The 24,382-nt window shown below is 48.0% G+C and overlaps 2 protein-coding genes across 9 annotated transcripts in view; one reads left to right on the forward strand and one right to left on the reverse strand.

The window, feature by feature from the left end:
- CEP89 (centrosomal protein 89) overlaps positions 1–20,041 on the reverse strand; it is an 81,612-nt gene extending 61,571 nt beyond the window's left edge. For 6 of the 7 annotated variants that reach the window (XM_021094280.1, XM_021094282.1, XM_021094284.1 and 3 more), the window contains exons 1-4: positions 19,885–20,041; positions 15,313–15,419; positions 7,571–7,729; positions 3,257–3,431 (exon numbers count right to left, since the gene is read on the reverse strand). In XM_021094280.1, the coding sequence (XP_020949939.1) occupies positions 3,257–3,431; positions 7,571–7,729; positions 15,313–15,419; positions 19,885–19,923 (480 nt within the window). In that variant the 5' untranslated portion in view covers positions 19,924–20,041. Of the gene's footprint in view, positions 1–3,256; positions 3,432–7,570; positions 7,730–15,312; positions 15,420–19,884 lie in introns of those variants that run through there. The other variant, XM_021094285.1, reaches the window with a different exon arrangement.
- FAAP24 (Fanconi anemia core complex associated protein 24) lies at positions 20,230–23,871 on the forward strand. Of its 2 annotated transcripts, none has more exons than XM_003355843.4 (5): positions 20,230–20,324; positions 20,635–20,753; positions 20,868–21,007; positions 21,386–21,538; positions 23,129–23,871. In XM_003355843.4, exons 2-5 carry the CDS (start codon positions 20,648–20,650, stop codon positions 23,375–23,377), a joined length of 648 nt encoding a protein of 215 aa, XP_003355891.1. In that variant the 5' UTR covers positions 20,230–20,324; positions 20,635–20,647; the 3' UTR covers positions 23,378–23,871. The 2 variants fall into 2 exon arrangements, with proteins under 2 accessions (XP_003355891.1, XP_003355892.1); XM_003355844.4 differs by having other exon boundaries at positions 20,308–20,446.

Raw genomic sequence — 24,382 nt, forward strand, 5'->3', positions numbered from 1 at the left:
TGCACACATTTACCCCGCAGGGCGAGACGTAAACGAACTGGCATGTGCAAGCAACCTAGCATGTAGAAGATGCTCAGAAAAGGTCAACGTGTCTTCCTCCCTCCACTGCACGAATTGAAAGGCTATAGGAAACCGAAATCCCCTGCCAGCGTAAGGGCCCTTGCATTCACACTGTGAATGGCCAGGATGATGCTCAGGTTACGGTGAGATTTTTCAGCTACTAGAACTCCCCCTCTGGCTCCCGGGCTGTAGGGGGGAAGATGTTCCTGCTGGCTGGGCTGCACAGAAAGGGGGAGAATGGCATGCATATACTGCTGGTGGGAAGGCAAATGGGAACCATTCCTTTGGAGGATGATTCAGCAATGCCAACAACTACACAGAGGTACACGGAGCACATGTGCAAGGGAGTAACCTAAACATTCATCGGCGGGTGAGTAGATAAATAAATTAATGTGTATCCAGGCCCAAACTGCAATGCTGAGCCAAAAAGCCAAGAGGTGGAAAGGGTGGTTTAGTATGGTGACCTCTGTACAATTGAAGATTTATATCTAGCAATATATTTACTGACACTTGTAGGAAAAGAATAAAAAAAGGTTTCTAGAACACATCCCAAATCCAAGAAAAGATGGCTTCCAGGGACGGAGCAGATGGGAGACAAAGATTTCAACCCTATTTGTAATTTTATGTCTTTTATTAACAAATCTGGAGTTCCCATCGTGGCGCAGTGGTTAACGAAACCGACTAGGAACCATGAGGTTGCGGGTTTGATTCCTGGCCTCTTTCAGTGGGTTAAGGATTCGGCATTGCCGTGAGCTGTGGTGTAAGTCGCAGACCTGGCTCAGATCTGATGTTGCTGTGGCCCTGGCGTAGGTGGGCAGCTCCGATTAGACCCCTAGCCTGGGAACCCCCATATGCCACAAGTGTGGCCTTAGAAAAGACCAAAAAAAAAAAAACCTAAGATGTCAATACTTGCTCATTCTGGAGAATGAGAATACTAATGTGCCATATTATTTTCTACTCCTCATGGGGGTGGGGGGACTGGCTTATAGAAAATGTACCTGCTCAGCTTTAACAGACAGTGCTAATTGGTTCCTCAAAGTGGTGGTACCAACTTCCACTCCCACAGCAAGAGAGAGCTCCCCCGTATCCTCACCAACCCTTGACAGCGTTAGTTTTATTTTCAAATTTTTAAATTAAAAAAAAATTCTGTATTCACATGGGTCCTAGAGCCACCACAACAGACTTGCCTAAAATGGAAACTGCTTGACCTGGAAATGACAAGGGAGGTTGCACAGGTCACTATAATCTCTCTCCTCTAAGGGAAATGTAGTAGCAAGCTTCACTTCCCAAAGAGTTAAGTGAGGAGTCCCCGCTGTGGCACAGTTGGTTAAGAACCCGACTGCAGTGGCTAGGGTCGGTGCGGAGGCGTGGGTTCAATCTCTGGCCCATCATGTGCCACAGGTATGGCCATAAAATTTTTAAAAAGGGGAGTTCACATCATGGCCCAGCGGAAATGAATCTGACTAGCATCCATGAGGATGCAGGTTCAATCCCTGGCCTCACTCAGTGGGTTAAGTATCAGGCATTGAGGTGAGCTGTAGTGTAGATCACAGATGTGGCTTGGATCTGGCATTGCTATAGCTGTGGTATAGGCTGGTGGCTTCAACTCTGATTGGATCCTAGCCTGTGAACCTCCATATATCTCCAGTGTGGCCCTAAAAAAAAAAAAAACAAAAACAAAAACAACCATAAAACCCTACAAAACACTAGCCAGAAAGTGTGCATACTGAGGGGCAGTGGGAGCTCTTGTAGGCCTTTGAGAGGCCTGGGCCAGACCTCCTTTGGGTTCTTGGCAGCTGTCTGCCGGTCCGGTGCTCCTTGGTGTAGAGAAACCTAACTGCATGTTAAAGTCTAGATATGCTAGGAGTTCCCTGGTGGCTCAGCAGGTTAAGGCGCTGACATTGTCACTGTGGTGGCTCTGGTTACTGCTCTGGCATGGGTTTAATCCCTGGCCTAGGAACTACCATATGCTGTGGGTGTGGCCAAGAAAACCAAAACAAGTACTAGAAAGTGATGGTTAGTTCCTAAACATTTGCATATGGATTCCTCAAAATAAGTTCCCTAAGGTCATTTAAAATGTGGTTCAATATAGGGAAGGATAGGAATTCCCTAGTGGCTCCCTGGGTTAAGGATCTAGCATGGTCACTGCTGTGGCCTGGGAACTTCTGCATGTCTGGGGTGTGGCCAAAAAAAAAGTGGAGGATAACCAGTGGTAGAGTTTGAGGCTGTAAGTCTGATAGTCACTATGAATAACATTTACAGTGATGTTAAAAAAAGAGAAACGAAAAAGAAATTATGGGGCTGTCTTCTGCCATTAAAGAAATGACGCTAACCAGTTTCGAAGACCCTAGGATTGCTGAGTTTAAACCAGAGCACCTGGGCAATGGGGGAGAAACTGGATCCTTCAACTTCTCCAGAACCTCAGTTCCCTGACGTGTGACAGGGCGATAAATGGAACCCGTCCCCAAGACAGCAGGAGATCAATGCATGTAAGCTTGAACTAGATCCTCACGTACGGTAAGCACTCAAAGAATGTCCAGAACTACAGACAGACAAGTCACGATACTCCTCTTGTCAGGCATGAATTTGAAGAAACATTGCAACATGCACAATGATACAGAAAAGTGACAGGAAAATTAGCATGGGAGGGTCAAAGGAAAGAGCAGGCTGACTAGCATCAGATGGAAATTGACATTAAGAAGGTGAAGATGGGAGTTCCTGTCATGGCTCAGGGGTTAACGAATCCGATTAGGAACCATGAGGTTGCAGGTTTGATCCCTGGCCTCACTCAGTGGTTTAAGGATCTGGTGTTGCCGTGAGCAGTGGTGTAGGTTGCAGATGTGACTCAGATCCAGCATGGCTGTGGCTGTGGCCGGTGGCTACAGCTCTGATTCAACCTGTAGCCTGGGAACCTCCATATGCCATGGGTGCGGCCCTAAAAAGCAAAAGAAAAAAAAAAAAAGAAGAAGAAGAACACGAAGTTTTATCTCTGTCTTTGAGGGACTTGTCTTAAAAGATAAAGGCAAGAGTTTTGGACTTTAGCCTAATAAGACAGAAAATGAGATTGGACATGTTAAAACAATAAGCCTCCAAACAAAAGCTATTCAAAGCAGAAAAGAAAAAGGAAAGTCCTTACTAATGCACTGGACACACATCGTGGGTTAATGTCAAGGTGCAGAGGAACTGCTGGACGCACCTGATTTCTGTGGGGCAGGGCATACAGGGCACTGCTGAGACCTTCCTCTTCTCTGGGAACACTGGCGTCCTTGTGGCTGGATGACAGGTGTGTGTCAGTGTCCTCTTTGTCCTCGTAGCCCAGCATTTCAAAGGACGGCAAAGAAGATCTTCCTGTCTCATTCTGCCAGTGCGGTCTGTAGCAGTACGTTCAAGAGCAAAACCAACAAACGCCCAGTGATATGTACATGTGTTAAACCACGGCCTCTAAGAGCCACCATGAGGTATTCCAACCACATCACAAAATATATAGAAGCTAAATGGTGAACCCATCCACTATTCCATCTCTCTGGACACTCTGAGCATTTTTCCTGAGCTTTTCACCTAGGTTTTTACAGTGATCATGACTGCACACCATACCACGTGCCTCCTCGTTAACAGGTGAGGTCAACGTAAAAGGCAAGAGCAGATACATCAGTTTAGGCAGCCATCCCCCCCAGTCAGCTCCCCCCCACCCCCGGTTTCACTCTCACAAATAACCCTGTCACGAACATCAACATCAATCTCTTGTGTATTTAGGACGAGTCTCATTAAACGAACCACCATATGGAGAACTGCTGAGTCGAACACTGTGAATATTTCATGGGTCCACATGCAGGTGCACACAATCATTTCCCCAGCCTGTGACTAGGGGGGGTAGTAACCCCCTAAAACTTGCCAAAAGAATTGAAATCTCACCGTAAAAATATGCATTTGTTACCGAGACCGGATATTTTTTTTTTTTTTAACTAGATGTTTGTATGTTGTTGTTGTTGTTTTCGTCTTTTTGTCTTTTTAGGGCCGCACCCGCGGCATATGGAGGTTCCCAGGCTAGGGGTCTGATCCGACTTACAGCTGCTGGCCTACCCCACAGCCACAGCCACACCAGAGCTGGGCTGCGTCTGCGACCTACACCACAGCTCACAGCAACAGTAGATCCTTAAGCCACTGAGCGAGGACAGGGATCGAACCCACGTCCTCATGGATGCTAGTCAGGTTTGTTGACCACTGAGCCAGGACGGGAACTCCGAGGCCGGATACTATTCTGTGTGTGAGCCCTGGTTACTCCATTATGAACTGTCCACTCGTGTTCTTGGCCCCTTTATCTACTCTGCTTCTAATATGTCCATTCCGATTTGAAACTACCTTTCCCATCTACTACAAGTAAAACACTGACTTTGAATTTACTATAAATATCTTCCTATTCTATTCATTTTATTTTGGCTATATAGACTTTTCTTCTTTTTCTTGTTTTGGCCTCACCCACGGCCTGTGGAAGTTCCCAGGCCAGGCAGCAATGCCAGCGCCACAGCAGCGACACCACCAGATCCTTAACCTGCTGCACCACCAGGGAATTCCGGTGTAGATTTCTTTAACACAGAGATGATTAAAAAAACTGGTGTGTGGGGGGGGAGATGTCTATATTCAATATCCTGTGATAAACCATAATGGAAAAAAATATGAAAAAGAAGGTATATATGACTGAATCACTTTGCTGTACAACAGAAATAATCACATTCTAAATCAACTATACTTCAATAAAATGAATTTTTTTTAAATAAAAAATAATTTCTTTTAACCTCCCAAATTCTTGGCTTTTCTGAGTGTGTGTGTCTTTCTTTTTTGAGCTGCACCCACAGCACATGGAGGTGCCCAGGCTGGGGGTCAAATTGGGGCTGTAGCCACTGGGCTACGCCACAGCCACAGCCACGAGGGATCCAAGCTGTGTCTATGACCTACACTACAGCTCATGGCAACGCTGGATCCTTAACCCGCTGAGTGAGGCCAGGGATTGAATCTGCATCCTCATGGATACTAGTCAGATTTGCTTCCACTGAGCCATGAGGGGAACACCCTCAAATTCTTGGCTTAGAAGAGCAGGCATCTCCCTCTGAGAGGCTTGATAAGACTGGATATAGGATTTCAAGGCCTTATCTCTGTGTATATACAAATTAATCCGTTCATTCAACAGGAATTTGTTTTGGTTTGAATTAGGCAAGGCTCAAGGCAAGGCTGATTTTTTTTTTTTTCCTGATACTTTTTCTGATACTGCTTGCCAATACACTGTTGAATCCTTTCATTTCCTTTTGACCTGGGGACTGCCTTTATTTATTTATTTATATTTTTTGTCTTTTTGCCATTCCTAGGGCCGCTCCCTCGGCATGTGGAGGTTCCTAGGCTAGGGGTGGAATCCGAGCTGTAGCCGCTGGTCTACACCAGAGCCATAGCAACGCGGGATCCGAGCCGCATCTGCAACCTACACCACAGCTCACGGCAACGCCGGATCCTTAACCCACTGAGCGAGGCCAGGAATCGAACCTGCAACCTCATGGTTCCTAGTTGGATTCATAAACCACTGAGCCACGACAGGAACTCCCAGGACTGCCTTTATTAAGGCCTCGATATGCTGGCAAACACGAGTCTCACCTCAAGGTGTTCACGGGCATCTGTCTACTGCTGAACCAGCCCTCCTTCATTCTAACCATGTCAACTATATGGGGCTAAGGCAGCCCTCCCCAGAGTCTTTCCAGATTTCTTCTTAGGGTCTTATCTGCTTCTTCTTTCCAATGAATTTCAGAATCACCTCCTTATCTTTGTTCTTAGCCAAAGAATAAATTCTGACCAGGAGGAAAACAGGCTATATTCAAACATCCCCCACACAGGGTCTAAGAGTAAGAGGTAAAAACCGAAAATACAAACACATCCTAGAAAGAGATATGTGAGCATCTGACTAATGCTATAATGGGGGAAATCTTTCTAGATTTGACCATAATGCCGGAAACCAGAAAGAAAAAACTGGTAGGAGTTCTCGGGGGGCACAGTGGGTTAAGGATCAGACACTGTCACTGAAGCAGTTTGGGTCACTGCTGTGGTGAGGGTTAGATCCCTGGCCTGGGAATTTCCATATGTTATGGGCGCAAGCAAAAAAAAAAAAAAAAAAAAAAAAAAAAAAAAAAGAGAGAGAAAGAAAGCCTGATAACTCTTACTACATAAAATCAGACTATTTGCCGAGTTCCCATTGTGGCTCAGCAGTAACAATCCTGACCGGTATCCATGAGGACGCAGGTTGGATCCCAGGCCCCACTCAGTGGGTTAAGGATCTGGCGTTGCCGTGAGCTGCAGTGTAGGTCACAGACACATCTTGGATCCAGTGTTGCTGTGGCTGTGGTGTAGGCCAGCAGCTGCAGCTCCAATTGGATCCCTAGCCTGGGAACTTCCATATGGTGAAGTGTAGCCCCTAAAAAGGGAGAAGAAAAAAGAGACTATTTGGTATGTTAAAAAAACAAACAGAAAACCTAAAACCAAAACTGATTAAACATGGCAGATAAAAGGCAAATCTGATCATGTACTTCCCACCCCATCCCCACGAACCCTTAAAGTCCTCAGTGACTTCCCAAGGCCCCTGGGGGAGACACCAGACCTTGGAACAGGACGCCAAAAGCACCCCCAGCCTGCCCGCTTCGCCAGCCCCATCTCCAATGCCTCCCCCACTCACTCTAGTCCTCCCAGCCACAAACATCTTCCTTCAGCTGCCCAATGTGTCACATTCCCTCTCCTCTGTCCAGAAAGCTCATCCCAGGCCCACATGGTCCTCTCCCCTCAGCTCCTGGACATGCCCCAGCTTGAGCAACAGAGAAAATGATGGCAGACGAAGGAAAGGTTAGGGAGTTCCCATTGTGGCTCAGCAGTAATGAACACGACTAGTATCCACGAGGACATGGGTTTGATCCCTGGGCTTGCTCAGTGGATTAAAGGATCTGACGTTGCCATGAACTGTGGTGTAGGCTGAAGATGCAGCTCAGATCCCGTGTTGCGGTGGCTGTGGCGTGGGCTGGCAGTTGTAGCTCCAATTCAACCCCTAGCCTGGAACTTCCAGATGCTGTGGATGCAGCCCTAAAAAGACGGAAAAAAAAAAAAAAAAAAAAGAAGAAGAAGAAAGAAAGGTTACAGTGTGTCAGTGAAGGCAAAGTCAGTGTGACCGTTCAGAGAGGAGATACAAGGGAGGTGGTGAGTGACAACTCTCACCCCCTCAGGCTGTGGCCAAAAGCAGCACGGGATTCAATGCTGCCATGAAAGCAAACAGTGCTTTCACAAGCTATAATTTAACATGATTCACTCTGAGGAAAACTGGGATACGATTCAAGAGCGATTAATGTCCCAGGACAGCACTCCTTTGACACTGGTGCCTGAGCACTAAGTACTTAGTACCTGAGCACTAAGCTCTCGTCTCAACCACACACACATAGCTGCTCTTTCCTGCCCTGGGAAGAAGTTGAGCCCCTGTCACGGTCCTTACGGAGGCCTCAGCTCTGAGGTGGTGGCATAGGGCTCGATGAAACTGTCCTTTTCATTGTAGGTCGTGTCACTCTCGGAGTGGGATCTGCGGCGAGGCTGAGGAATGGCAACGGTCCGGCCTGTCAACGTTGTTGCCAGAATGGCTGCAGCCAGGGCGGACCTACAGGCAAAAACATCCCAGTGAGCCAAGGGGACACCACCTTTAAGCTGAAGGATCAGCAACAGGACGCATGCATTAATCAAGGCTTACTTTCACCTCCGAAGAGTTCCGTGCGTATCTGCTGACTACACGCCCATAGCCTGTTATGTGCCAGCAGATAATCTCACTTCACTCTTACAGCAACTGTATGAACAGGTATTACTGTTCTCTGTCTTTTGTAGACATTCAATATTTTGTCTAAGATTTTTAACCCAATGGGAGACAAAAGCAGTCTGTGATACAGGGAGTGTATATTCAAGTAGTATACCTAATAAAATGAAAGCTCAGGAGTTCCTATTGTGGCTCAGTGCTAATGAGGCCAGCTAGTATCCATGAGGATGTGGGTTTGATCCCTGGCCTCGATCAGTGGGCCAGGGATCTGGCATTGCCATGAGCTGTGGTGCAGGTCACAGATGTGGCTTGGATCTGGCATTGCTGTGGCTGTGGTATAAGCTGGTGGCTGCAGCTCCCATTCAACCCTTAGCCTGGGAACTTCCACATGCCTCAGGTGTGGCCCTAAAATAAATAAATAAATAAATTAATTAATTAATTAAAAAAATGAAAGCTCAGAATGTTTGGGGGGATATAAAAAGATATAATAGAAATGAAAAGGCACTTTAAAATCCTGCAAATTATCCAAAACTATGACATAGGAAAGACAGAGTAACTGGTTTACCCTCCTGCTTGAAAGAGTAAAATAGACAACAGGCTCACAGTGAATGGTGCCTGCATACTGCCTGAGAGAGCTTCCAGGTCACAGCACAGGGAGGAGGAAGGGGGGTGGAGGTGGGCAGATGCCCTCAGTTGCGGAGATGGGGTGAAGAGTCCGGGAACCCTGAGGCAGATAGAGTTTGCAAGACGGAGGACCAGAAAAGGGAAAGCTGAGCAGAGAGAACTCTGCAAACCAGCAGAAGGCCCCCAAGTGCTTGGCAAAGTGCTCCTCAGTGCAAGAGTGTGAGGACACTACACCCGAGGGTTAGAAGAACAGTGCCACGTGCTTACACAGCTGGGGGCAGTGCCTGTTTCCACCAGACAGTCGGGAAAGCGCTGTGATTCATGGGACACCGGGTACAGTATTCCCAAAGCACTGGAGACTAAGTAGCCCTAGATTGAACACTGCCCCAATCCCTGCCTAACAAAACATAAAAACCAGAGCCAAAGATCAAACCAGTTCCAAGTACCTTAACTACATCCAGAACAAAATTCAAGACGACTTATAACAGGAGGGGGAGGGAGTGGGATGGACTGGGAGTCTGCGGTTAATAGATGCAAAAACTATTGCCTTTGGAGTGGATAAGCAAGGAGAGCCTGCTGTATAGCCCAGGGAACTATATCCAATCACTCATGATGGAATGTGATGGAAGATAATGTGAGAAGAAGAATGTATATATGTCTGTGTGGCTGGGTCACTTTACTGTACCGCAGAAAACTGACGGAACACTGTAAACCGACGGAACACTGTAAACCAGCTATAATGAAAAAATTAAAATCATTAAAAAAAAAAGATGGCTTGGATTTCCCGTCATGGCTCAGTGGTTAACGAATCCGACTAGGAACCATGAGGTTGTGGGTTTGATCCCTGGACTCGCTCAATGGGTTAAGGATCCAGTGTTGCCGTGAGCTATGGTGTACGTCACAGACGAGGCTCGGATCCGAGTTGCTGTGGCTCTGGCGTAGGCCAGCAGCTGCAGCTCCGATTCTACCCCTAGCCTGGGAACCTCCATATGCCGCAGCTGCAGCCCTAGAAAATGCAAAACAAACAAACAAAAAAACCCACTTTGATTAAAAAAAAGATGACTTAAGGCAATACAAAAACACCTTGCAATCAACAAGGTCAAACTCACAACAATGTCTAGTATGCAAAGATACTCAGGTGTGCAAGGAGACAGAAAAACGTGACCTATTATGAAGAGAATAATCAGTCAAAATCCATTCAGAACTGAACACGTTAGAATTAGCAGAGAAGGACATTAAGACAGTTATTGTAGCTGTGTTCCATATGTTCAAAAAGCTCAGTAGAGACATGGAATATTAGAAAAAAATCCTTGAATTTTAGGAGATGAAAATTATATGGGGTGAGATTAACAGTAGATTACATATTGCAGAAGAAAAGATTACTGAAGGCAAAATGATAAAAAAATGAAATACAGAGAGAGAAAAAACAACTTTAAAAAACAGCATAGTGGAGTTCCCTTTGTGGCTCAGCAGTTAACGAACCCGACTAGGATCCATGAGGATATAAGTTTGATCCCTAGCCCCACTCAGTGGGTTAATGATCCGCACTGTCATGAGCTGTGGTAAAGGTCGAAGAAGCGGCTCAGATCCGGGGTTGCTGTGGCTGTGGTGTAGGCTGGTGGCTATAGCTCTGATTTGATCCCTAGCCTGGGAACCCCCACATGTTGCGAGTGTGGCCCTAAAAAGCAAAAAAAAGGGGGGGCGCTGGCCAAACCATCCCTTCAACCCAACTGGCAGAATGGTTCCCACAACAAAGTGTGGCAAGAAGAAGGGACCGTTCTGCCAACAAGGAGGTGACAACCAGAGCTCCCCCCACACCCCATTCATAAGTGCATCAGTAGGGGGGATATCAGGAAAGGCGCCCCTCGCACTTTCCCCTGAGGAAAAAAGAAAGAAAAGAAAAGAAGAGAAAAGAAAAGCAGGAAAGAAGGAAGGAAAGAAGGAAAGAAAGAAAGAAGGAAAGAAGGAAAGAAAGAAGGAAAGAAGGAAAGAAAGAAAGAAGGAAAGAAGGAAGGAAAGAAGGAAGGAAAGAAGGAAAGGAAAACAAAGAAAGAAAGAAAGGAAGGAAGGAAGGAAGGAAGATAGATAGATGTCCCTTGGACATTTGAAGAGATCCAGAAATTTGCCAGGAAGTTGATAGGAACTACAGATGTGCAGGTGGACTCCAGGCTCAACAAAGCTGTCTGGGCCAAAGGAATAAGGAACGTCCTTTCTCAGTCTGGCTGTCCAGAAAGCGTAATGAAGATGGAGAGTCACCCAACAAGCTCCATAGACATTTTTACCTGTGCACCTGTCACCACCTTCCAAAACCTACGGACAGTCAGTGTGAATGAGAACTAACGGCTAATTGTCAAACAACACACGCTCACAACTGAACGCACCAAGTGTCGGTGAGGATGTGAAGGAACGGGAACTCGGACGTTGCTGACAGGAACGTACACGGACTGACAGCTTTGGTGCTTTCTTAATAGGTTAACTACAGCCTTAGTATACGGCCCGCCTACCCCACTCCCAGATATTTGTCCAAGAGAAATGAAAGCACAGGTCCAAAGCTTTGTGCACACATGTTCATAGCAGCTTTATTTCTAGAAGCCAAAAGGCTAGAAACTGCCCACGTGTCCAGCAACAGGTGAACAGATAGACAGAGAGTGGCATGTTCACATAATGAAATTATGCTACTCAGGAATTAAAAGAATGAATTACTGATTTTCATGACCACATGGATGATCTCAAATATAACTTTTCTAAGTAAAAGAAGTCAGCATAATAACTATTTTTTTTTGTCTTTTTAGGGCTGTACCTATGGCATATGGAGGTTCCCAGGCTAGGGGTCCAATCGGAGCTGTAGCTGCCGACCTGCACTACAGCCATAGCAACACCAGATCCTAGCTGTGTCTGTGACCTACACCACAGCTCACGGCAACGCCAGATCCTTAACCCACTGAGCAAGGTCAGGGATCGAACCTGTGTCCTCATGGATGCTAGTCGGGTTCGTTTAACTGCTGAACCATGATGGGAACTCCTAGAAGCCAGCATAATTATTTTGTGTAAATCTATTTACATAAAATTCTAGAAAATATTATTATTATTTATTTATTTATTTTTTGTCTTTTTGTTGTTGTTGTTGTTGTTACTATTTCTTGGGCCGCTCCCGCGGCATATGGAGGTTCCCAGGCTAGGGGTTGAATCAGAGCTGTAGCCACCGGCCTACGCCAGAACCACAGCAACGCGGGATCTGAGCCGCGTCTGCAACCTACACCACAGCTAACGGCAACTCCGTGATCGTTAACCCACTGAGCAAGGGCAGGGACCAAACCTGCAACCTCATGGTTCCTAGTCGGATTCGTTAACCACTGCACCACGACGGGAACTCCAAAATTCTAGAAAATATAGACTGATCTGTAGTGGTAGAAAGCAGACCAATGGTTCCTGGGGTGGAGTGAGGGTGGGCTGGGCTGAGGTACGGGAAGAGAGGGAGAGAGAGAGAGGGAGGGAGGGAAGAATTACAAAGGAGCAGGAGGAAACTTGATGGGATGATAGATGTATCTGTTACAGTGATTATGGTTCTGATTTCACTGGTCTAAACATGTCGAAACATCAAATTATTAATTTTAAGTATGTACAGCTTATTGTACTTGCATTATACCTCAATAAAACTGCTTTAAAAAAGATAAAAGACTGTTTAAAGCAAAAATAAGAACAACATATTGTGGGGTTTATAACAGAATTAAAATGTGTAACAGTAGCAGAGGATGGGAAGGAGGAAACAGAAGTGATTGCTGGGAGTTCCCGTCATGGTGCAGCAGAAACGAATCCGACTAGGAACCATGAGGTTGTGGGTTTGATCCCTGTCCTCCCCTAGTGGGTTAAGGATCCGGCATTGTTGTGAGCTGTGGTATAGGTCACAGACACGGCTTGGATCTGGTGTTGCTGGGGCTCTGGTGTAGGCCTGCAGCTGTAGCTCCGATTAGACCCCTAGCCTGGGAACTTCCATATGCCATGGGTGTGCCCTAAAAAGACAAAAAAAAAAGAAAAGAAGTGATTGCTGGAAGATTCTTATACTATTACACTAGACGTGAAGTGGAACAATGTCACAGGTTAATCTGAATGTTATTTTTTAGAATAAAATAAACTGAAATAGGCTAAATTTGCCAAAACCATGTTGGTTATTCATATACATACATACATATATATATATACACACACATATATATATATACACATATATATTTTGGCTTTTTAGGGCCACACCCACAGCACATGGAAGTTCCCAGTCTAGGGGTCAAATTGGAGCTGCAGCTGCCGCCTAAGCCACAACCATAGCAACACCAGATCTGAGCCACCTCTGCAACCTACACCCCAGCTCGTGGCAATGTTAGAACCTTAACCCACTGAGCAGGGCCAGGAATCGAACCTGTGGCCTCATGGATACTAGTTAGGTTCGTTACCACTGAGCCACAACAGGAACTCCCAGGAATATATATATATTTTTCTTTTTTGGTTGCCCCACAGCATATGGAGTTCCTGGGGCCAAGGATCAGATCTGAGCCACAGTTTCAACCTTTAACCCACCACTACAGCTGCAGCAATGCCAGATCCTTTAACCCACCACCTTGCTTGGCCAAGGATCAAACCTGCATCCCGGTGCTGCAGAGAAGCCACTGATCCTGCTGTGCCACAGCCAGAACCCCCAGGAACATAGTTTTGTAAAACACAGGAGATTACAGAGTTTTTCTAATGAGTCAACAGCACACATGCCATGAAATGAGATGATCTCTCCCTTTTTTTTTTTTTTTTTTTTGCGCCATACTTGCCTCATATGGAGGTTCCCAGGCTAGGGGTCTAATCGGAGCTACAGCTTCTAGCCACAGCCACCCAGGATCCAAGCTGCATCTCCAACAGCAACGCCGTATCCTTAACCCATTGAGCAAGACCAGGAATCGAAGCTGCATCCTCATGGATGCTAGTCAGATTAGTTTCCACGGAGCCACAATGGAAACTCCCAGGTGCCCTCTTGTTTTTCTGCTTTATAAGCCAACCCTCTCACTACTGCTGGTACATAAACATTTTAGTTCTAATGACACAACTTAAGCATTGTTCACACAAACACTGAAGAGCTGGACAGACCCACAAGGGCATCACGGCGATGCCACCACCCACCAGCCATGAGACTCCAGGGCAATGACTAGCGCTTGAGCTCAACACAAAGAGGCTAAAGGCCCTCCCTCTCTCATGGGATTGTTGAGAGGATGAAATGAAACAATGCTTCTTAACACCAACCAGAGTCCCGGGCACAGAGTAAACACTAATAAATGGCTATTCTTATTATGAAGATTATACTGAAGGGAAAAACAAACACTAAAAGTATTTCAAAGTGTTGGTTATCAGGAGGCATACAGTATTTAAGTCTCAAAGAAGGTACTCCCATTTTTTTTTTGTTTTTTGTTTTTCCTTTTTAGAGCCGCACTCACTGCATATGGAAGTTCCAAGGTTAGGGGTCAAATCAGAGCTGCAGCCCAGTGGAAGCATCGCAGGATCCAAGGCACATCTGCGACCTACACTGCAGCTTGTGGCAATGCTGAATCCTTAACCCACTGAGTAGGCAGGGATTGAACCCGAATCCTCATGGATACTAGTTGGGTTCTTAACCCGCTGAGCCACAACAAGAACTCTCGGTACGACCCTTAAATGAAATTATTTCTCACTGTTAATGGTTAAGCCATATGCCCATGTTTTTTCTGGATAAAAAAAAATAGTCTCAAATTCTCCTGTGCCTAAAATCTTGGGGAGGGCGGCATGAGCAGGGGGCTTAGGTATAAAAGAAAGTCAGCACTCTGGTACATCAGGAACACTGGAAGATGGGGAACCCAAGCCCTGGCAAGTGCTTTTCCTTCCTTCCTGCAAAGCACTTCTTCTGAAAGGCAGACTTGTGTTTAAAAAGAAAATTATGGGAGTTCCCTTCGTGGTGCAGCAGAAATGAATCCGACTAGAATCCATGAGGATTCAGGTTCTATCTCTGGCCTCGCTCAGTGGGTTAAAGGATCTGGTGTTGCCGTGAGCTGTGTAGGTTGCAGACGTGGCTCGGATCCTGCATTGCTGTGGCTGTGGTGTAGGCTGGCAGCTGCAGCTCTGATTTGACCCCTAGCCTGGACTTCCATATGCCAAGGGGGCAGCCCTAAAAAGCAAAATAAATAAATAAATAAATAAAATTATGTGCACAATTCAAATTCCTTTTAATGGAGTTCCCACGGCAGCACAATCAGCAGCGTCTCTGTGGCATCAGGATGCAGGTTTGATCTATGGCCTGGTATGGCAGGTTAAAGGATGCAGGTTCGATCTATGGCCTGGTATAGCGGGTTAAAGGATGCAGGTTCGATCTATGGCCTGGTATAGCAGGTTAAAAGATGCAGGTTCGATCTATGGCCTGGTACAGCGGGTTAAAGGATATGGCGTTGCTGTAGCCATGGGCTAGCTCACAACTGTGGCACAGATCTGATGCCTGGCCCAGGAACTCCATATGCCACAGGGCAGCCAGGATTAAAAAAAAGGCGGGGGGGGGTGTGTTTAACATTTTGAAAAATTACATTCAATTATGAAATGTGAGAATTCCAAAGACAGAAAGGAACAGACCATTATGGCACAGAGAAACCATATTAAGTGCTTCATTATGGAGCCATGATCCCTATTTCAAAGGACATGAGTCCGATCACCCTACTTGTGATCTTTCTCACCCGTGTGAACAGTTCGAGCACCCAGCACTTGGTGGCTGAGCACAGAAGTGACCTCGGTACTGCTCACCGGGGACTCACCTTGGTCTCTCTGGGGAAGGATTGGGGCTGCGTGGAGGAGGTGTGCGGGGCACAGCTGCCTTTGGCGCGATGCTGGCTGCAGGGAGAAGGCCAGGGATGATGTGTTCCTGCACAAAGGAAACCCAGCAGTGGTCAGTGGTACAGAGGGTCATCTCTGGGTCCTCCCACCAGCCCTTCCTGGGCCTGGGAGGGGAACAGCTGTGTTGGCCACCCAGGGACCTAGCCTCCCCCACCCCCCGACCCCAGGAGGGCCACTCCTTCCCCTGCCATCCTCAACCCCCATCTGGCCTGGCAAGAGTGCCCACCCAGGTACTGTCACAGAGCTGCCCATAGAGGTGAGGTCCCCTCGTCCTCCCTTCCCTGACCATGCCCCCGAGTCACCCTCCAGCACCCAGACTTGTCTCACAGCACTGCCCGGAGGACCCTACTCACTCACTTGCCGCCCCACCCCCGCAGAATGGAAGCTCCCTGAGAGCAGGCAACCTTCTTGTCTTTGTCGACCCTGGAACTGTGGCACGAGCCCACTGCCCAACACTCGGCAGGGGCTGAGTAAGGATTTTAGGGAGTTTATCTCAAAGACGCAGAGTAACAAAAACTAGTTCCCACACAGTGAAAGTCGGAGGACCCTGCTTTAGGCAACTGGGAGGCCCTCGGAAGTTCCTGAGTCTGGCCCAATCTTCATTTTCTGTGCACTGGCATTCCTCTGTACCTCCTAGAGGCAAAATGCCAGGACAGCAATGAAGAAACCTTGTCCTCACCTCGAGGAGGAGGGGGGACAGAGGGAAAACTCCCAGATATGTATACTACAACACAGAATTACGGAATGTGCCAAGGGAGAGGTAAAGACAGGAGTTCCTATTGTGGCTCGGCAGTTAACGAACCCGACTAGTATCCACGAGGACGTGGGTTTGATCCCTGGCCTTGCTTAGTAGGTTAAGGACCCGGTGTGGCCACAAGCTGTGGTGTAGGTCGCAGATGTGGCTCAGATCCAGGGTGGCCATGGCCATGGCTGTGATGTAGGCCGGCAGCTGGAGCTCCCATTTGACCCCTAGCCTGGGAAATTCCGTATGCTGAGGGTGCAGCCCTAAAAAGAAAAAAAAAAAAGACAAAATGCTGAGGGACCCCAGGGAGGGGAGGGCTCCTGCAGGACTGGGGGCCAGCAAGGGGACCACCAATGTGCTGTTGGAGAAAATGTCAGAGCATTTAGACTGGGTCCTTGAAGACATCACAGTTAGGAAATGTGATGGAAAGGCATTCAGGAGGAGGGAACAACATGAACGAAGGAATGAGGCAAGACATTCACGGCAGTGTTCTCGAAGTACAGAGGCATCTTGATGTGGAGGCTGGAAGAGTGGGCTGGGGGTCAGAGGAGGGACTGTTTCCATTTAAGAGCTGATACCAGACTGAGATGTTCTTATGAGCGAGGGAGAAGCACCCACTGCAACTGACCCTGGCAAAGGCTCACGAGGCAGGGGGAAGACATGGTTCGGGGGGGAAAAAAAGGGGGCAAAACCAAGGGGAAGAGCCAGGGGTCTGGGCAGTGGTCAGGAGTGAGGGATGAGGGAGTTCCTGGTTGTGGCTCAGTGGTTAATGAATCCGACTAGGAACCATGAAGTTGCGGGTTCGATCCCTGCCCTTGCTCAGTGGGTTAAGGATCTGGTGTTGCCGTGAGCTGTGGTGTAGGTTGCAGATGCGGCTCGGACCCCATGTTGCTGTGGCACAGGCTGGCAGCTACAGCTCCGATTGGACCCCTAGCCTGGGAACCTCCATATGCCACAGGAGTGGCCCAAGAAAATGGCAAAAAGACAGAAAAGAAAAAAAAAAAAAAAAAAAAAAAGGGAGTGAAGGATGAGTGGACCTGCCCAATGGCTCCTGCAGCCCTCCCCCCAGTTCCATGTGCACGGCCAACCCCAGGAGCACGTGTTCCAGAGGAGCTGCTGCTGCATTCCACCCTTCAACAGGACACACACCTGTCCTCTGCCTCCCGTGTCCCTCACTGCCTGGCAGATGCTCCACAAGAAAGGTTTTCCTTCGCCTTTGAATCCCCAGGGGTTGGCAGCCAGTAGGTCCTCCAAAAAGGCCTTGTGAGTTTGTTTGTTTAATTTTTGTGATGGATGGAGTGAATCTCCTATCGTGTGAACACTCCTCCCCTGTGCTGGATAACCACTGCCTAAGTGTGGTTCTCCTGCCTCAGACTCTAAAACACAGAATGTGCCTATCTTGACCCAGCATGAAAACTAACTCTCTGGGGTAGCCCCACTCTTGTGCTGACAGAGAAATGTTCTCTCATGCCACAGAAGGCTGCTAAGGCTGCTATTGGTTGATTCCTAGCAATGGCTCCAGATTCATTTCTTGCTGGCCCTACAGTATCGCCCTACTGTAACATTCGGAACTGCCTTCCCTGGAGTTCCCACTGTGGCTCAGTGGGTTAAGAACCCGACACTGTCTCCATGACGATGCCGATTTTATCCCTGGCCTCAATCAGTGGGTCAAGCACCTGGTGTTCCCTTGTTGCCACGAGCTGCAGTGTGGTCACAGCTTCAGCTCAGATCTACTGTGGCTGTGGGTAGGCCACAGCTGCAGCTCCGATTCAACCCCTAGTCTGAGAACTTCCATATGCTACAGGTGTGGTCGTAAATAGAAAAAAAAAAAAAAAGAAAGAAAAAAGAAAAATTGCCTTCCCACAGAGCAAAAGAGTCATTCTTTGTCAGGCTTTTGTCTAAGCTGTTTTCTCCACCGGTGATTCTCTTTCCTTACTCCTCCCAAGACCCAGATCAACTCTTGAGGCTGACTTTGCTGCCCCTTCCCCAATACGTGCTTCTACAGCACTTCTTGCCTTACCATCTTCTGCTGAATTACTTAAGGGCTCGTCTACCCTTTAGCCAATGTGGCCAGAAGCTATTAATTCATTGTGGGTATCTGGCACACACACAGGAGGAATTCAGTAATGCAATTAAGACCTCAGTAAACATGCAGAGTTAGCAAAACTGCAATGGAAAAATATGCTTTAACTACATCTTCATTGCTTCTCAACAACCGCTAAATCTAAAATGACTTTACCAAGTCAGAGGGCTGGGAACAGGAAGCCAAGGCAGACGTGTTTCCTGATCTCAATGCGAAAAGGAGTTCGGGAGTATCCCTATCAAAATGATGGGGTATTGAAAGTATTAAGTTTATGAAGAACTGAATATAAGTAGATTTTGGGTTTGACCAGGCAAGTATGGAAAAGGGAGACAGGAGCAAGGGCATGGGGGTGGGAGGAGGGTAGTGGTTATAATGATGGACTTCGGAATTAGAAATCAGGGCTGGAGGGAGTTCCCCTTGTGGCTCAGAGGTAAGAAACCTGACTAGTATCCATGACAACTCGAGTTTGATCCCTGGCCCTGCTCGGTGGGTTAAGGATCCAGCGTTGGGGTGAGCTGTGGTGTGGGCCAGCAGCTGCAGCTCTGATTCGACCCCTAGCCTGGGAACTTCCATATGCTGCAGGTGTGGCCCTAAAAAGTGAAAAAAGAAAGAAGGAAGGAAGGAAAGAAAGAAAGGGAAATAAATTAAGGCTGGAAAGAAAGAACCAAAGAAAGAAAAAATAAATTAGGGCTGGAAAAGAGTAATGAGGACAGTGGTAGAACCAACAGACTGGGGGGAGGGGAGGATGTCAAAGAATTACAGGTGTCAGGATCCTATAGGAATTGAGTAACTTACTAGGAGGAGGAGGGGTAAGAGAATGAGCCTGGGATTTGGAGCCTGCAGTGACAGAGTGGCCATGGGAAGGTCTGGAGGGAAGCTTTCCAGACAGAAGGAAGAGCAAAGACCTGAAGGAACAGAAAGGTGGGAATAGCTGGAAAGCCTGTGCATTGGGCACAGTCCGGTTTGCCTAAAAGAATCCCAGGTTCCCAACCTGGTGCAGTAGGTTAAGAATCCCTCTGCAACAGCTGGAGTGGCTGCGGTGGGGGATGTTCGATCCTATGCCCAGCGCAGTGATCCGGAGTTGCCACAGCTGTGGTGTAGGGCGCAGCTGCGGCTCAGATTCAATCCCAGGCCCAGGAACTTCCATAGGCCACGCGTGTGGCCACTAAACTAATAAGAAAATAATCTCTTAGGCTGCTTTGTGGAGAACAGACTCTCCACGAAGGTCAGGAAAGGAGATCGAAAAATAGCGAGGAGCTGCTACAGCAGCTCAGATAGATGCTGGGTTGGGGGCAGGGACAGCTTCCGGATGAATCTGGTGGGTAAATCTATGGAACTTGCTGATGGGGTGTACGTGGTGGGTGGCGGAGGAAGGAATCAAGAATGACTTTCCACTGGGGAGATTCCGCAGAGAAGCGGGTTTGTGCCTTCAGAAGTGAACTCCTGGACACCGGAGCGAATGTTACAGGGGAGACAGAGCACCTCTATCCGACTGAGGCCGACACTGGGATAAAAGAGTCGTGTTCGAACTCGAAAAGTCAGGGCTTCTCGAAAGGAAAACCTCTTTCTCTTGTGCCACTACCCTGCCTCCATCCCAAACCCCAACCCCCACCCACTTAACTCCCGGGCGGAAGGGCCAAAGCACAGGCCGGGCGTGGATCTACTTACAAACTGCCTCTTTCGGCCTCTCCGGAACTCCAGGGGCATCCTTGCTGTGTGGAGGGGCGGCCAGACCGGGACTGGACTGCCAAGCAAACCGCAGGGCCGAGGACGGCTCCCTAAAGCCTATTGCTTGCAGCTGGCCTCGCCCCAGACGCCTTGTCTACGCAATACACTTCAAAACAACCAGGTCGGCCATTGGCTTAGCTTTTTCCCCGACTAATCAGAGTGAAGGTTACTGCACATCCGTCGCTCTTGGCAACCAGCGGGTCCCAGTCAAATCCTCTCCAAGGGCGGAAATTGTGAGCGCTGTCCATTCTCTTATTGGCCAGACCAGATGTCGATCTCTGAGGCCATAACCTATCCAGCGCTAGGGGAGGCGGAGGGCGGGCAGGATGAAGGTCTAGGAGTGAGCAGGAGGGAACCTGGAAGTGGCGCGCAGACTGCAGGTACTGTCAAAAGGAGACCCTGAGCTGGGGTCAAGGTGGGGCTCCTGGCGGCTCGGCCCCCGCCCTAGACTGGACTGAGGAGCCAAGTCAAGGACCGAGCGGAGGTGTTAAGGGCCAGACAGGTGACGGAAATGAGGGATGTGACTACCAGGACGGGAATCTCCTCGTTTTTGGACTTTGGCCAATACGCCAGTCTTTTAAAGAACACTCTGCAGACGGGCTCCTGCCAAAGAGGCCCGGGCTTGGAGTGGAATGTGGGGTCATAAGCTGGAGAGCCTGCTCAAGTGCTGTTTTGCATTCCCTTCATTAGATCGAGGCCGGCGATGGAAGGGAACGCCCCGGATGGCACCGGCCCCGTGCACGTCCCATTTGGGCACATTGTGGCCAATGAGAAATGGCGTGGGTCGCAGCTGGCACAGGGAATGCAAGGTCGGTGGGCTCCGTCTATGCAATTGCTCTTTTGCCTCACCCCACTTTTTAAAAACGTTCCACCCTCTTTTCATTCACAGCTCATGGAACTTTTTTTCTTGTCTGTATTTTCAGGGAAAATTAAACTCATCTTTGAGGATGGCCTGACACCGGTAGATTTTTACTTACCTAGCAGATCCTGCATTCTTTATATCACCGAAGCTGATTTAGTGGCAGGAAATGGCTACAGAAAGAGACTTGTCCGAGTTAGAAATGTAAGTAAGGAGTTAAGGAAACAAACTGAAAATTGACTTCTATCCTCCTCCTGCTATCCCTTGGAATAATTTATATACAACCATTGACCATTCCAAGCACTCTTGGATAGTGTCTTAATCTTTTATTTTGATTTTTTTGGCTTTTGGTCTTTTCAGGGTTGCACCCACGGCATATGGAGGTTCCCAGGCTGGGGGTCTAGTCGGAACCACAACTCCAGATCCTTAACCCACTGATCGAGGCTAGGGATTGAACCCAAAACCTCATGGTTCCTAGTTGGATTCGTTTCTGCTGCACCACGGCGGGAACTCCATGTTTTAATCTTGAGTAGAGTTTTGTTACAATAGAGTTGCCTGTCTTTTTTCTTTCTTTCTTTGAAGTCCACTAAACTTCAAGCAATCGTAGTAGTTGAAAAAACGCAGATGAGTGAACAGTACTTTCCAGCTGCACAGAAATTTACTGTCCTGGATCTTGGGATGGTGTTGCTTCCAGTGGCCAACCAGATAGAAGCGGCCTGCCTCATTACCCAGTTAGTAAGTACTGATTCCCGTTCCTTCACAGTAGCCCTGTTTTATGACTCGATTGACTTTCCTAGATCCTTCTCTGGCAGCTGCCCTTCCTATAGGTGCAATCCATCAAATCAATCTATATCAGTCTCTGGATTGGTTTCTAAAACTTTTCTCAGGAATTTAAGTTCAGAAGCTGCCTCTGCAGCTAGCCGAGCTTGCTGCCCATTCTAGGCAAGTGTATAATAAAGTGAACAAGTTGGTGACCTGATTTTTAGCCTGCCAATCCATCTTGCACTAATCTGCAGTTAGACTGGTGACATTCTCAGCTGGCAGCTACTTAGCCTCGTCCCCACCTGTCTCTTGCTTACTAGTGAGAGCTTACTAGTAGGAGGATGGGTAAGAAAAAAAATAGGGAGGAGCTGCTACAGCAGCTCAGGTAGATGCTGGGTTGGGGGCAGGAACAGCTGCTGGATGAATCTGGTGGGTAAATCTATGCAACTTGCTGGTGGGATGTACGTGGTGGGTGGCAGAGGGAGGAATCAAGAATGACTTTCCACTGGGGGAGACTCTGAAGCACAAGCACTTCTTTTTTCTTTTTAAGGCTGTACCTGTGGCATATGGAAGTTCCTAGACTGGGGGTCAAATTGTAGCTGCAGCTGCCGGCCTACACCACAGCCGCAGCCACAGCAACACAGGATCCGAGCCGCATCTGAAATCTACATCATAATTCAAAGCAATGCTGGATCCATAACCCACTGAGCAAAGCCAGGGATCGAACCTGCTTCCTAATTGATACTGGTCGGATTCTTAACCCACTGAGCCACAATGGGAACTCCAGCACTAGCACTTCTGTCTGCAAGTTTTTTGTGTTGTGTTTTTTTCAAATCTGGTGGTTCTCCATTGTCCTCACTAATTAACATAATTGTACATTAGAATTTTCTGTTGTCTTTTTAGGGCTGCACCCTCTGCATATGGAAGTTCTCAGGCTAGGGGTCGAATCCAAGCTGCAGCTGCCGGCCTACACCACAGCCACAGCAATGCCGGACCTTTTAACCCTGAGCGAGGCCAGGGATCAAACTGGCATTCTCATGTATACTAGTCAGGTTTATTGACTACCCCTGAGCCACAACAGGAATTCCATGGGGAACTTTTAAAAACAGTGATCCACAAGCCTTACCTCAGACCAGTTAAAAATCAGAATGTAGGGGGAGGGGAGTTCCTGAGTGGCTCTGTAATAATGAACCCGACTAGCATCCATGAAGACTCAGGTTCAATCCCTGGCCTCGCTCAGCGGGTTAAGGATCCGGTGTTGCCATGAGCTGTGGTGTAGGTCACAGATGTGGCTCCAATACAGCGTTGCTGAGGCTCTGGCGTAGGCTGGTGGTTACAGCTCCGATTCAGCCCCTAACCTGTGAGTGCGGCCCTAAAGAGACCAAAAAAAAAAAAAAAAGAATTTTTATTGACATCTGAAAAATTGTATTCATTGTATGGGGAAACACTTGTCGTGGTGAGTCAAGCTGAACCAAACAGCAAAAATGTCCACAAAACAGACTTTTGAGGAAACTGCCAGTCCTCTAGAGGATACTCACTGCTTTTCCTTTAATCTGGGCCCAGGTTCAAGAACAAACCAAAGAGCCCAGCAAGAACCCTGTTCTCAGGAGGAAGCGGGCTGTGATCTCTGAGCCAGCCCTCCTTCGAACTGTGCAACGGATCCCAGGAGTTGGAAAAGTGAAGGCTCCCCTCCTGCTCCAGAGGTTTCCAAGTATCCAGCAGCTCAGCAATGCTTCCGTCCAGGAACTGGAGCCAGTGGTCGGACAGGCAGTGGCACGGCACGTCCATGCCTTCTTCACCCAGCCCAGGTGACCACTCGTCTCAAAGCACCTCCTTTACACCGTGGACCAGACGGCAGGATCTGGCTTTTGCTTTAAGGACAAAAAAAAAAAAGATTTCCTCCCACAGCAACGAGGGAAAGATGAGGTACAGCCTGTGTGGAACCTGCCTGTTGTCTTGTCCTGCCCTGCTTTCTGAACTCAGACATTTCAGTTCGTGGGCCCCGAAGGGCCCTAGGGCCCTGCCCTCACCTGCCAGCATGCAGAGCGCTGGTGGGCATCTTCCTAAGGGCTTAAATATGGACCCTCAAATTCTGCAAAAAGCCAGCCTGGGCAGATTTTAATGTGTGATCTTGACCTGTAGGGATCATGGAAGGTGATGGTGTCTAAAGGAAACAAACCTACAATGAAGCACTGTGTACCCTAAGCCCCTTGTTCCTGCTGGCGGAGCCACCGTTCTTCAGGTCCAGCCTGAATGCACCTGTGCTTTGTGGGTGGCTGCCAGTGTAAATAAACAATTGTACTGCCTTTTTTTCTTCCTTTTCGTCGCTCCCTCCCAGTTCCTGGGAGCTTGCAGTTTGTTGATCATCATTGAATACGTCTTCTGAACCCAGAAAGCCTGGAGTTCCCATTTTAAGATAAAAAGCCAACGTGCATGAGGGTGGGAAAGCAAGTGTTTGTAAGTGTGTTGCCCAACACTGGGAAGACACAGGGAAATGGCCGGGGCAGCTGTAGCCAGAGGAGAGCCTGTGGCTCAGCATCAAAAAAATACATTCAAAAAAGAAATACAATGAGGAGTTCCCGTCATGGCTTAGTGGTTAATGGATCTGACTAGGAACCATGAGGTTGTGAGTTCGGTCCCTGGCCTTGCTCAATGAGTTAAGGATCCAGCGTTGCCGTGAGTTGTGGTGTAGGTTGCAGATGCAGCTCGGATCCCACGTTGCTGTGGCTCTGGTGTAGGCCGGCGGCTACAGCTCCAATTCCACCCCTAGCCTGGAAACCTCCATATGCTGCAGGAGCGGGCCAAGAGATGGCAAAA

This window comes from Sus scrofa, chromosome 6 (assembly GCF_000003025.6).
Source record: "Sus scrofa isolate TJ Tabasco breed Duroc chromosome 6, Sscrofa11.1, whole genome shotgun sequence".
NCBI lineage: Eukaryota > Metazoa > Chordata > Mammalia > Artiodactyla > Suidae > Sus > Sus scrofa.